Source organism: Carassius gibelio, chromosome B11, assembly GCF_023724105.1.
Source record: "Carassius gibelio isolate Cgi1373 ecotype wild population from Czech Republic chromosome B11, carGib1.2-hapl.c, whole genome shotgun sequence".
Classification (NCBI taxonomy): domain Eukaryota; kingdom Metazoa; phylum Chordata; class Actinopteri; order Cypriniformes; family Cyprinidae; genus Carassius; species Carassius gibelio.
The window spans coordinates 23,758,404-23,771,001 of NC_068406.1; the positions used below are offsets into that span (position 1 = coordinate 23,758,404).

General features: G+C 32.9%; 1 protein-coding gene across 2 annotated transcripts in view; it reads right to left on the minus strand.

The window, feature by feature from the left end:
- The window catches only part of acyp2 (acylphosphatase 2, muscle type), a 133,900-nt gene that overhangs the window by 37,196 nt on the left and 84,106 nt on the right, over positions 1 to 12,598 (minus strand). The window contains exon 2 of one of the 2 annotated variants that reach the window (XM_052569525.1): positions 3,677 to 3,793. In XM_052569525.1, coding sequence (XP_052425485.1) covers positions 3,677 to 3,718 — 42 coding nt within the window. In that variant the 5' untranslated portion in view covers positions 3,719 to 3,793. Of the gene's footprint in view, positions 1 to 18; positions 71 to 3,676; positions 3,794 to 12,598 lie in introns of those variants that run through there. The other variant, XM_052569524.1, reaches the window with a different exon arrangement.

Here is a 12,598-nt window from a genome sequence, read left to right on the forward strand (position 1 = left end):
AAGTAATGCTGAACTTACTGTCCAGATGTTCCTCAAACTTCATCTCCACGTGTCCCGGATCAAGCAGGAGTGAAACTCTCAGTGAGGCACAGACGATATGAAGTCCACAAAACCTCCAGACACCTCCAGAGGAGCAGGAGAGACATTAATGTGCTCGGACAGACGTTCAGAGGGAGGGACTCACGGACAAAGATGCTCCATTCACAATTCCTGCACTTTATTTACTACAGAGACTTGAATATCACACAATGCATGACCAAAAATACAGCCATAGCTTGTTCTAAGAAGTATGTTATTAACAAACCAAAAAAAAAAAAAAAAAAACAACCAAATATATATTTTTTGGCGTATTAAAATAATTTATTTTAACTAAGAGATAATAGATTCGTGTAGGTATTTTTTGCCATCCACTAAAACTTATTTATATGTTATAAGTCAATTAGTGACAAAAAAAAAGCAACAAAACAGCAAAAAAAAAAAAAAAAAAAAAAAAAAAAGGTAAAAGTAAAAGTTTTACCTTGATTGAGAGCCAAATGAGGCGTTGGTCGCTTTTTACAAAACTGTTTTCTGTCATTTTAATGACTTACATATTTAAGTACTTTATTTGTTGAAGGTTTTATGAATCTTCTGATCTATGGAAGCCGATACGACCAGTTGTTTCATTTTTACTAAGTTTTACGGTTTAAATTACTGATTAAACATCGATTTATTATTTTATTTTACATTTACATGAAGCATCATGAAGTTAATAAGAGCTGACCAAAGGAAGACACGTTAACGCATCAATTTTACCACGTCATAAAATAAACAAAACATCGAATTATTCATTTTTTTTTTTGTTTCACTTTTCAGATTAAATCATGTCCTGTTCATACGTGTGTGTTTATTTATTTCACCTGATCTGCAGTATAAGGAGGCTAGCATATGAAACAGCTGACCCCCAAAGGACTTGTGAGATGTTAATTCATTAGTTTTACCTCCTTCTGAGAACTCCTTTGACAAAAGAAAGGGTCTTAAGGGGCTCATTTTCAGGTCACTGGAGACAAAACCCGCTCTTAATTTGCAAAGCTTTTTCCTCTGAGCACAGAAAAGGGCATTGTGGGTAATTTAGGGATCAACACACCTGCTGAATGCCTTAAACTCTGTCAGATGATTATCAAAAATCTACAAAAATGTGACACAGAGACCTGAACTAATGATAATTTGTCAGCAGAATAACTGCAGTTTGAAACTCTGGGGTTTATAATAAAGACATGATTTCACAAAACAGACAAGAGCTGTCTAAACATGACTGACAGAATACATCCACAAAGTCTCAGTTTATTCAGTTAAAAAAAAAATCACTGCATAGACAAAAGAAAAAAGACTCACTGTGCGTGCAATTAAATGTATTAAAAATCTTACATTTACAGTATTTGACATCAAAGACGAACATTACTGAATAAATGTAATGCAATATTTGAAGAGTAACAGATCACTCAAAACTATTAGTTTCAAATCAAGGATAAAATGGCATGTTGTGGCAAAAAGAATGTGTGTGTGTGTGTGTGTGTGTGTGTGTGTGTCACACAAAGTTAAACATACTTCTTTTTAGTGGAACAACATGCAGATAAAATCTTATAGTTACAGGTTTTAGCTCACATGTACAATGTATACGTTTTATTTGAAATATTAGCAGATATTGCTACCAATTCAAACAGCATTTGGACTAAATAAATTAGTTAATTATTGAAATATATGATAGTAAAAACACTACAATATTCTCTTTTTTTAAAATGGTGCTTTAGTAATAATATAGGCTTTTATTCCAATGTAAAATGTCATGATGGGGAAATGCAAAATATACTTTTGCACAAAATAAAAAAGGTGCTACAGCACAATAAAAATCTCCTGTTTAATGGGGAAAACATCATGCATGATTAGATTTTTACCTCTGCTTGAAAACATGCAATTCCCTAGTTATTTTTTATTTTATTTTTGCAAATCAATGAGGTATAACATTCCCATTATTTAACTCATTTCTATTTTAATACATTTTGCTGAAAGTCAGCTAATTTAAATGTAGCTAAAATAATCTGACTGCAACCACTTAAACATTATAGCATCATATAACTGATACTGTACATATAAGTGCTACCAATGAAAACATAATTTGGACAATAAAATAAAATAGTTAATTAAAAATATGATACTAAAAAACACTAAAATATTCTCTTATAAAAAACAAATCGGTGCTTCGAAAATAATATATATTTCTATGTATATCGTATAATGTTTTTAATAGAATGCAGATCAAAGTTTTTACATTAACATACTAGAATTATTTTTCCTTCCACTTCAGCTAAAAAAAAACACGCAGTGGCAATTTTTCAACAAATCAACACAAAGAACATGCAAAATATATCTTTGCACAAAATCCTAAATACAATCCTAAAAGTTTTAATGGGGAAAACAATCAATTATTAGATTTTTTTTACCTTTGCTTGCATGCATGCATTTATTTCATGTTGCAAAATTGAGCGATTTCTCTTTTTTGTTTAAAGCAATGAGGCATAGCATTCACACTTATTTCCAGAGAGCATTATGACGTGACGTACACATACAATCCACCACGTAAACAGACGCCATTAACTACAGAGCGCCATTTTGTGTGGCATTCAAGCATGACGTGTGGAGAGAAGAACCAAGACCTTGTCTTTCTGGAGGTCAGCTTGTTTAACTCCAACACATTCAGTTCCCCTGAACTCCTCGACCCTCCACACACCAGCTCTTCCTCTCTTATAGTAAACCTTCCAGGTTAAACATTCAGCATATCAAGTATGCACTCACAGTTGAGCACTCATGATTTACACTGTTTCGATGAGTGTACGAGATACTTTACCCAACCGCAGGTCACACGTCTTCATGAAAACCTCCTAAACTCATCTGCTTTTGTGAAATAAATGAGATCCTTCCAGGTCAAGTAGACCATGCATTCTGTACCCAGTTTTTATTCATTGCAATTACAATTAAGTGAAGTTCATTAAATATATTCAGAGCCAATCTGAATTAAAAGGAAGTTATTTAAAGCATTTATACACAATGCATTCTAAAAGTATTTTTAATGCATTAAGTATGCCTTGTAATCAGTGTTAAAAATGTAAAAAGTAATTCATTACTAGCTAATTAACAGTGCACAGTGTAATTAGACTGATTACTTTAACTTATGATTAACTTTAACTTAGATTATTTTAACATTAGATGTTAACTTTTATATATATATTTTTTGCTATGCACATATTGCAATTCCATTAGAAGCAACTAAATAGATAACAGAACTACAATAATTAATAATTACAACACTGCTTGAAATGCACTGTATGATCTCATGAATAACTATAATTAATACTTATTTATATATCGTTAAACCTTTGAAAATGAAAACACATTACAAACCAAATATGAGGCAGTTTAACATTTATGAATAGATATGATGCATTACAACATATATTATAAATACCTTTATTATGCATTATATGGCTATGAATAGATGGCTATATACTATATACATATGACTATATACATAAAGACTTGAAGTGTTACACGCAGAAATTACACGCAGAAATTATACCTTTTTTTTTTGCACCAAATCTAGCTAACATATATTTCCATCAGATGGTGTAAAGGTGTAACTTACCCTCTGTAAGCGGTGAGAACTTAAAAATAGGTTGAAGAACATCCTCCCAACTGTGTAGTACTTGATTTTTCTTATTCACAGGAGCAGCAAACTCTTCAGAAAGTTAAATATATCGGACTAAAACACACAAACACACAAAAGCACATAGTTAATTATATATTATATTCTCTATATCCGTCTTGGGATCGTCCCAGATGGGAATGAGGTGTGTTTTCGACATGGGAAACCCCTCAAACCTAAAGGACACTGAAAAGAGGCATTATTAGCTGAGAATTAACCCACGCTGGACTGACCGCTGTAAAAAAAAAAAAAAAAAAAAAAAAAAAAAAAAAATATATATATATATATATAATTATTTTTTACAATTATTTTATTATTTTTAATTTATTGAAAATCCAAAAAAAAAAAAAAAAAAAATACAATAAATTATGATTCTTTAAGTGTATAAAATATAGTAAAATAAGCAGTAAATGATAATTTACCAAACTGTGACAAAACCTTTCATGTGCTCCAATATAAATGCTGATCAAACTCTACATCATCAAAAATGAATTATTCATGCTCCAAAGTCATTAAATTTTAATGAACATGATCTTTTTTTTCTTTTCTTTTTTGCCTGGTGTTCTTTGTTGGTAAAATGTTCAGAAATCCTCAATAAAAGTGCTTTACTCTGTCATTTAAAGTAAAGATGTTTTTTTTTTTACAAATCAGATTTGCACATAAAGTACACCTGTTGCATAAACATTAACTTCCAAGTTAGATTTTACAATATGTGTTTTCATATAACATACACTGTTAAATATTAAATATATTTCTAATAATTACATCAGTGAAGTTTATAAAGAAACAGACACAATGGCAGAAAATGGGCTTAATTTAAACTTTAAATATTAATTTATCTTTGAATATATAATGTGCATAATACATTCATTTAAAATAATAAATAAAAATACATTTAAAAATACTATACTGTTTATGTTAAAAAATCAAATATAGTCCAAAAATAAGTCTAAAAACCAGCAAATAATGACTTTACTAATTAGTTATATATTTTATAATGTATTTAATTACTGTTCTCTATCATTGTAATGTTATAGCTACTAATTGTGCATGAAAAAAAAAAAAATAGACAATTAAAATACTCTAAGATGCATTTGTACATTTAAGAATGAAAATGCATATATGTCCCACTGACACAGAATTCTGTGTTCATCTCTTCGGATCCTCTTGTGCTTGACGACTTGTGAACTAATCAGGGTAACGAAGAGCCTGTAACAGGGGTGAAGGGGTTAAACAAACAGCAATAATTCCATAACCCTCTGACCCCGTAATGAGCACAAAAACCCACTGCGAGAAAACCAAATCCATTCTTATCAATCACAAAACCGTGAAGGCTTGCGTTCACCCAAACGATGCAACCGAACTCTGGAGTGGCCTAGTGCAGTTAAATGAGAGCGCTTCATATCTGAATGATTTATTTTGTGTCTGGGAGGGGTTCAGATCTCTTGTTCAAGTCGAGTTCAGTCATGCTCACATGTATGGAGTTTGACAGGCGTAGGCCGAGCGGACCACATGCAGATTTCCCCTAAAAAAGGTCAAAATGTTAATGCAAGACCTCCACGACAGACGGATATAAGGAGCAAAACCTGACTAAATGAACGTATGGATCTGATTAATTGCTCACAGGAAAGCAGCTGAAGCTGAAATGTGATGGTAAAGATTTACTTAAAGAAGCTGTGAGAGGCCGCACAGGAAGTGACATCAAAGTCACATTTGATCAGGGTAATGTAATGCATGGTTTTATTTAATTTAAATTAATTTGTTTTATTTATATATTTGGATGTAATTTTTTAATGTATTTTTATATATTTTTTAAAAACATTTTAAAATATTATAATCATTTTATATGTATGTATGTATGTGTGTGCATTTGGTTAATATGTATAATTTATTCATGTAAAAATGTAATATAAATTACAAGAAATTAAAACACTACTTCTTCTACTACTATTATTAATAATAATAACAATCAATATTGTAATACGTTTAGGAGTAATAGAATAAAATTAATTTTAATAATTAAAAAATAAATTTATATAAAAAAAAATCAGACTCAGCAAAATTGTAAGATACATATATGTCTTTGTATTTCCTCATTTAATAAAAAAGTAATAATTTGTATATAGAATTAAATATTAAATGAATATAGTTGAAAATGTAATTACACAAAAATATATAATAGTAATTTTAGTAATAATAGTAATAATAATGTATATAAAAATATATACTTTTTTTTTTACACTTTATTAAAATAACCTTTTTAACAATTAGATTTATTACATTTAAAATACTCAATGAGACTACGGTTACTTTATATGTATTACATATTATTCACACAATAGCAATAAATGACTCATCTATTATATATTGTCCCCAGTTCTGAAATAATCTTATTTAAATCAATATGATAAACAAGTTATGGTACTTATTTACACAAGTGCAGGGGCGTAGATTTCCTCTAACAGTCGGGTTAGGGTTAGGGTAATAATAACAAAATACATTAAAATATCTCATGAGAATTCTTTGGAGGGGACTCAAATAATACATGTAAAATAGTTCTTTTAAGGACAAGTATACACTTCCTTACTACTATTAGTGCAGCAGGGAGAGGTGCCAAATTAGACAACTTCAAGGGGAACATTATTTGGTGTATTCGGTGTAATGCAATGTGTTTATGAGGTTTAATAAAATTATTTTCCATAAAACATGATTGTTTCTCCTCTATGCTCCGCTTTCTCAAACGCGTTGATTTCTACAAAGCTCATCGATCTGAAAAGCGAGGTGTGCTCTGATTGGCCAGCTATTCAGTGCGTTGTGATTGGCTGAATACCTCAAGCGTGTGATGGAAATGTTACGATGCTTAACATACTGTGATGTGTGATAAAACCATTAAAACCCAGTACAAAACCCAGGCATTTGTTGCATACAGTGGGGACATAATTACTGATTATAATGACTTTTGCTGTGTTTTTAGACGTTGCATTGTGTTGCATTGCATATCGTGCTGTATAAACATAAAACCATATCTGCATGATCAGAGAAACGAAAAAAACAACAAGCCCTTCTCTACACTGCTCAAAACTCATGTTTGAATCATCAGAGGCTAATTCTTTAAATATAGCCTACTGTTTTATAATACTGAGGTGCAGGTAAATTTGCAAAACATTTTTAAATAATTTAAATAGACTCCACTTAGTGTAAATAGCATATCACTAAGAAAATACTGATATTAGCAATTAGTAAACATCTAATTGCTATTAACAATGATTGCTGCCTTGTGTTACTTGACTACTACTAATTATTGTCATTAAATCTGGAATCAGTAACAAAGTACAATTAAGTAAGCAATCTGTGATACTTTTAAATCATAATTTAAACGTGATTTGTGTCAAAAGATCATGTGATCACTTCAGATTCTCAGGGTTTGAGGTTAGCAGGACATCTGAGGAAACACAAATAGAGCCGCTGTCTCGCTCTAACACACACGCACACACACACACACACACACTATGAAACTCTGTACAGTAGGATTTGTGTCAGTGAATGAATGCTGTGATGTTCAGCTTCAGGGTTTCCTCTGTTTACACAGAACCAAATCAGATGATGAAACTTGGATTATGGGTGAAACCTGCCTCAAGCATAAAATAACAAATTACTCCAATTTACTTCTACTGCTGAAAAAAAAAAAAAAAACTTATATATTATATATATACACACACACACACACACTAGGAAAACCACAAAGTTTAAAGTTTTGTGTATGCGCTAATAATTGGGTTGATAGCTGAAAAAAAAATCTCAAATCAAACACACACACACACACACATGCATGCATACTGTACATACACACACACACACATATTATTTTGTAATATAGTTTTAGTTCTATTATGTAACATTTTGAGAATATTTTCAAATATATTTTTAAATCAAATATCAAGCAACTTAAATACATGCTGATAAAATAAATAAATAGATTGACTGAGTAAATCAGTAACTCAGATTATTCTTTGTCTTGTTTGAATTACATCACGAATCAAAGATGAAGAGCCTTTGCTGATCCTTAATATTATTTTTCATTTATAATTTATTTTAATATATTTATTTATTATTAATGTTTTCAAATATATTAATAATTATTAATTACATAAATAGATATAAATAACAGTGTTGATAAAAATCTACAAAAATAAATAAATCAAATAAACAAACAAATTAATAAATGCTATTTTACTATATTTTATACTAGTGTTAATTCTCAGATTATTGTTTGCAAATGCAAACTATCAGTAAGAAGCTGTGGACTGATTTTCTCCCTCTAGAGATCAATGAATGAAACTGCAGGCCGTCCTGAGCACAACTCAGCAGATCATTTTAGGCCAAAGCAACAACACAATTACATAATGTTTCTTGTCTGGAGAGGGACAAAAACACTCACTCTCCAAAATTACAGCTGTCTGTTTTGTAAGCTTTGCATGACTAATATCGGATACTGCTCAGACTGAAGCATTAAAGTGTGTGTCGTCCTGCAGAATTAGTGCAACATGAATGATTCCTCAAATCATGCATCTGCAACCACACAGTACCATGCTAAAAACATAGTGAGAGTGCAACTCACATGATAAAACATGATGACCAGTTGATTATGAATGCAGAATTTCTCAGAAAATAGATGGATATTTTCTTTCCATAACATCAAAATGTGTGGTACCACCAACGTATGCACAATTAAAATGACATGATAAATACACTAAGGAGAGGGTTATTATAGTTAACTAAAACTGAAACTAAAGGCATAAAAAAATATTGAAATAAAATAACATTTCCACATGTTTTTAAAATAAAACAATAGCTAAAAATATATAACAAATAAAAGATGAATAGCCTTAAAATGTATTAATTGAGCCTTATAATAAAACACTGAACTTTATTGTATTTTCTTTTTTACTTATTTGGTTTAAAAATAAAATAAAGTTAAGTAAAATAAAAGCTGAAAACTTAAAAATAGCTTTACTTCTGAGCTTCCTAATTTGATTCAGGTAATTTTTTATAAAAATAAACGTAATGTTTACTTTTCATTTAAAACAAACAAACAAACAAATAAATGAATAAATTAGATAAAAATAATAGCTGATTAACCCGCGAACTGGCTCCGAACTCCCGAACTGACTCAAATGATTCGCGAACCCACTCCGAACTCCCGAACTGACTCAAATTATTCGCGATCCCGCTCCGAACTCCCAAACTGGTTCAAATGATTCACGCTCCATACTCCGAACTCCCAAAATGACTCAAATGATTTGCAAACCCGCTCTGAACTCCCGAACTGACTCAAATGATTCGCGAACCCACTCCGAACTCCCAAACTGGTTCAAATGATTCACGCTCCATACTCCGAACTCCCAAAATGACTCAAATGATTTGCAAACCCGCTCTGAACTCCCGAACTGACTCAAATGATTTGCAAACCCACTCCGAACTCCCGAACTGACTCAAATTATTCGCGATCCCGCTCCGAACTCCCGAACTGACTCAAATTATTCGCGATCCCGCTCCGAACTCCCAAACTGGTTCAAATGATTCACGCTCCATACTCCGAACTCCCAAAATGACTCAAATGATTTGCAAACCCGCTCTGAACTCCCGAACTGACTCAAATGATTCATAATCTGAAGTTCCCATCCAAATCAAGCTCTTGTTCTGTCCAGGCTGGACAGAATGCCCTCTTGTTAGGTCTTCCAGCCAATTCTTTCAGGCAAACAATTTTTCAGTCAATCAAACCTTTACAATTAATTCAGAACGCAACAGCAAGAATCATTTTTAATGAGCCAAAAAGAATACACGACACACCTCTGTTTATCAATTTGCACTGGCTTCCAATAGCTGCTCGCATAAAATTCAAGGCATTGATGTTTGCCTACAAAACTACCACTGGCTCTGCACCCATTTACCTAAATTTGTTACTTCAGACTTGTGTGCCTCTAGAAGCTTGCGTTCTGCAAGTGAAACAACATTGTTGGACCATACCGCCTAAAACGAAATCCTAATGCAAAGATGAGATATGACGAGAAAATAAAGAGAATCAAAAGGACTCGATCCTTACGAGCAGAGCGACTGGTCAAGGTAACACCCTCCAGCCCAAAAGAAGGGCATGTGAAAAGGCTGTGTTGTGGTGCTTTTGCAGACAGCCTGAAGAGCTTGATGACATGTTTGCTTGTGATAATCAGAACTGTCCTATACAACATACACTACCGTTCATTTAGACTGCGTGGGACTCAGCAGCACCAGCCAGAGAAGAGTCATGTGTCTGTGACTTATCACTCACAACCTACCTCATACATGTTCAGTTTCTCATCATTTCTATGGACTCTTTATAAATGTAAATGTATTCATCTAAATTTATTTACGTAAGATATGTAAAGAAACTGAAATGAAGTTGGTTGTTACTACTATAAGTTATGTAATTGTGTTTGCGACCAAAGAACACTGATTTTGCACAGTTCTTCCTTAATACAGATAAAGGAGGCAGAATTTCATTCAATCTTTGGGTATTTTATTTACAGACACTGCTAAAAAACATTACATGTGATAAGAGACATTACAAAAAAATATAAATAAATTACATATTAGATGTGAGCATGGTGTATAATTTTAACTTGACGCCTTCACACCAATACTTGGACACATATTGGTCAAAGCACAGCACACAACCACAGTTTTATCCAGCAAAGTCTTCAGCTCAGTCTCATGACCGGTGTGGACTGTGTCCGGTGATGGAGGTGGATTCACAGGATCTTCCATCTCAGGTGCAGGTGTAGTGTCTGACAGTAACAATATAAAGAAATTGTGTCATCATCACAACCTCTATTCCTAAGGAATCCAGATTAGCTATACACAGGGGGCAACATACACCACCGTTCAAAAGTTTGGGGTCAGTAAGATTTTTAAACGTTTTTAAAAGAAGCATCTTCTGCTCACCAAGGCTGCATTTATTTGATAAGAAAATAATAATAATAAAAACAGTAATATTGTGAAATATTATGAGAATTTAAAATAACTTTCCTATTTTAATATATTTGAAACTAGTTTATTCCTGTAATCACAGCAGGATCACACTCCAACATTTCATAGGCAGGTTTGCCTGCAAACACAGTCACCAAATAAATTGCAATGTAGCCTAGATGTACAACATTTAAAACTGATTAACGTTACGCTTTAGTACATTAGTACCTTAAGCTCATTTTCTAGCCATGTCATGCTAGTTAACATCTACAAAGAGTAATTGTAACTTACCTTTGTGGAAGTGCTTTGAACACACTATCATGTGTGGTGGAGTGTTATCAAAGGTAACCTTGGCCTCTTTACCGCTGCTATCCATGCCATTCGTCGCCTTTTTGTCACCTCTGAAACATGGCTTGCACTATTATTTTTCCTCGCTGGAAAACGATAAAAGGATATTCCGTTCTTATGCCACTTCTATCGTGAGAACGACTATTGCAGTTTATAACACAGCAGGTAAATGGCATCTTGAACATTGCGTTCTTCCCTCCATGCAAAGTCCGGCGCCTAATGTTTGTGCCGCGGATTCCCAAAATGCTTTGCGTTCACCACTGGAAATACGTCATGATGACGACACATTAGCGATCTCACATTCAGCTATGATTCGCGAACCCCAAACTGACTCAAATGATTCGCGAACCCGCTTTGAACTCCCGAAATGACTCAAATGATTCACGAACCCGCTACGAACTCCCGAACTAATTCAAATGATTCGCGAACCCCAAACTGACTCAAATGATTCGTAAACCCGCTTTGAACTCCCCAACTGACTCAAATGATTCGCGATCCCGCTCCGAACTCCCGAACTGATTCAAATGATTTGCGATCCCCAAACTTATTCAAATGGTTCGCTATCCCGCTCCGAACTCCCGAACTGACTCAAATGATTCGCGATTCCGCTCTGAACTCCCGAACTGATTCAAATGATTCGCGATTCCGCTCTGAACTCCTGAACTGATTCAAATGATTTGCGATTCCCAAACTTATTCAAATGATTCGCGATCTCGCTCCGAACTCCCGAACTGATTCAAATGATTTGCGATCCCCAAACTTATTCAAATGATTCGCGAACCCGCATATGTGCCAGTGTTTTAATGCCTTTAGAGAAACAGAACTCTACTGTAATATTAAGGTAGCCTACATGTTTTAATTACTTTTCTCACTCGTTTTAAACAACAGCGTTTAGTTTAATCCAACTTCAGTTTATTTCCAGGTTTAAATTATGTCTTTGTCCAGACTGCTATTGCGTCATTTTGACTTCCCACCTTTAAAAGATTTGGTTATTTTTCATTCATAAACGCTGGCCTTCATTTGTGGACTCAATTTTAATAAAACTAGTAGAGATAATATGACTGTAGACTCTAGATTGGTTCCATTAGGATTATATAGATTTACATTTCAGATTTAAAATACAGCTCCAATTTGTAATAATACATGTGAAGTGATTCAGGGATGTTACAGTTTTTATCAAATGCTTACACATTAAATTGTTACTTACAGATTACAGGTTCTGAAAGCTGTCACTCAAACAGAATTACACACCAAATCTGCAAAACCATGCACTTATTTATCAGCCTTCCACTCAGTTTTCATAATTTCATAAAACACTTTTTTTTTTTTTGCAAAACACAACACAATTGTCTATGCAATGCACACAAATGTAACAGTAATTAACATTATGGCAAAGGTATTTTCAATTTTTTTTTTGAGACGTGTTTGTTATATTTTTAATGTGGTGCTTCATTTTGCAAGCGATGTGAGGCATTTTGCATTTTGTGTGTGCAATTGTTGGATTTGTGTGAA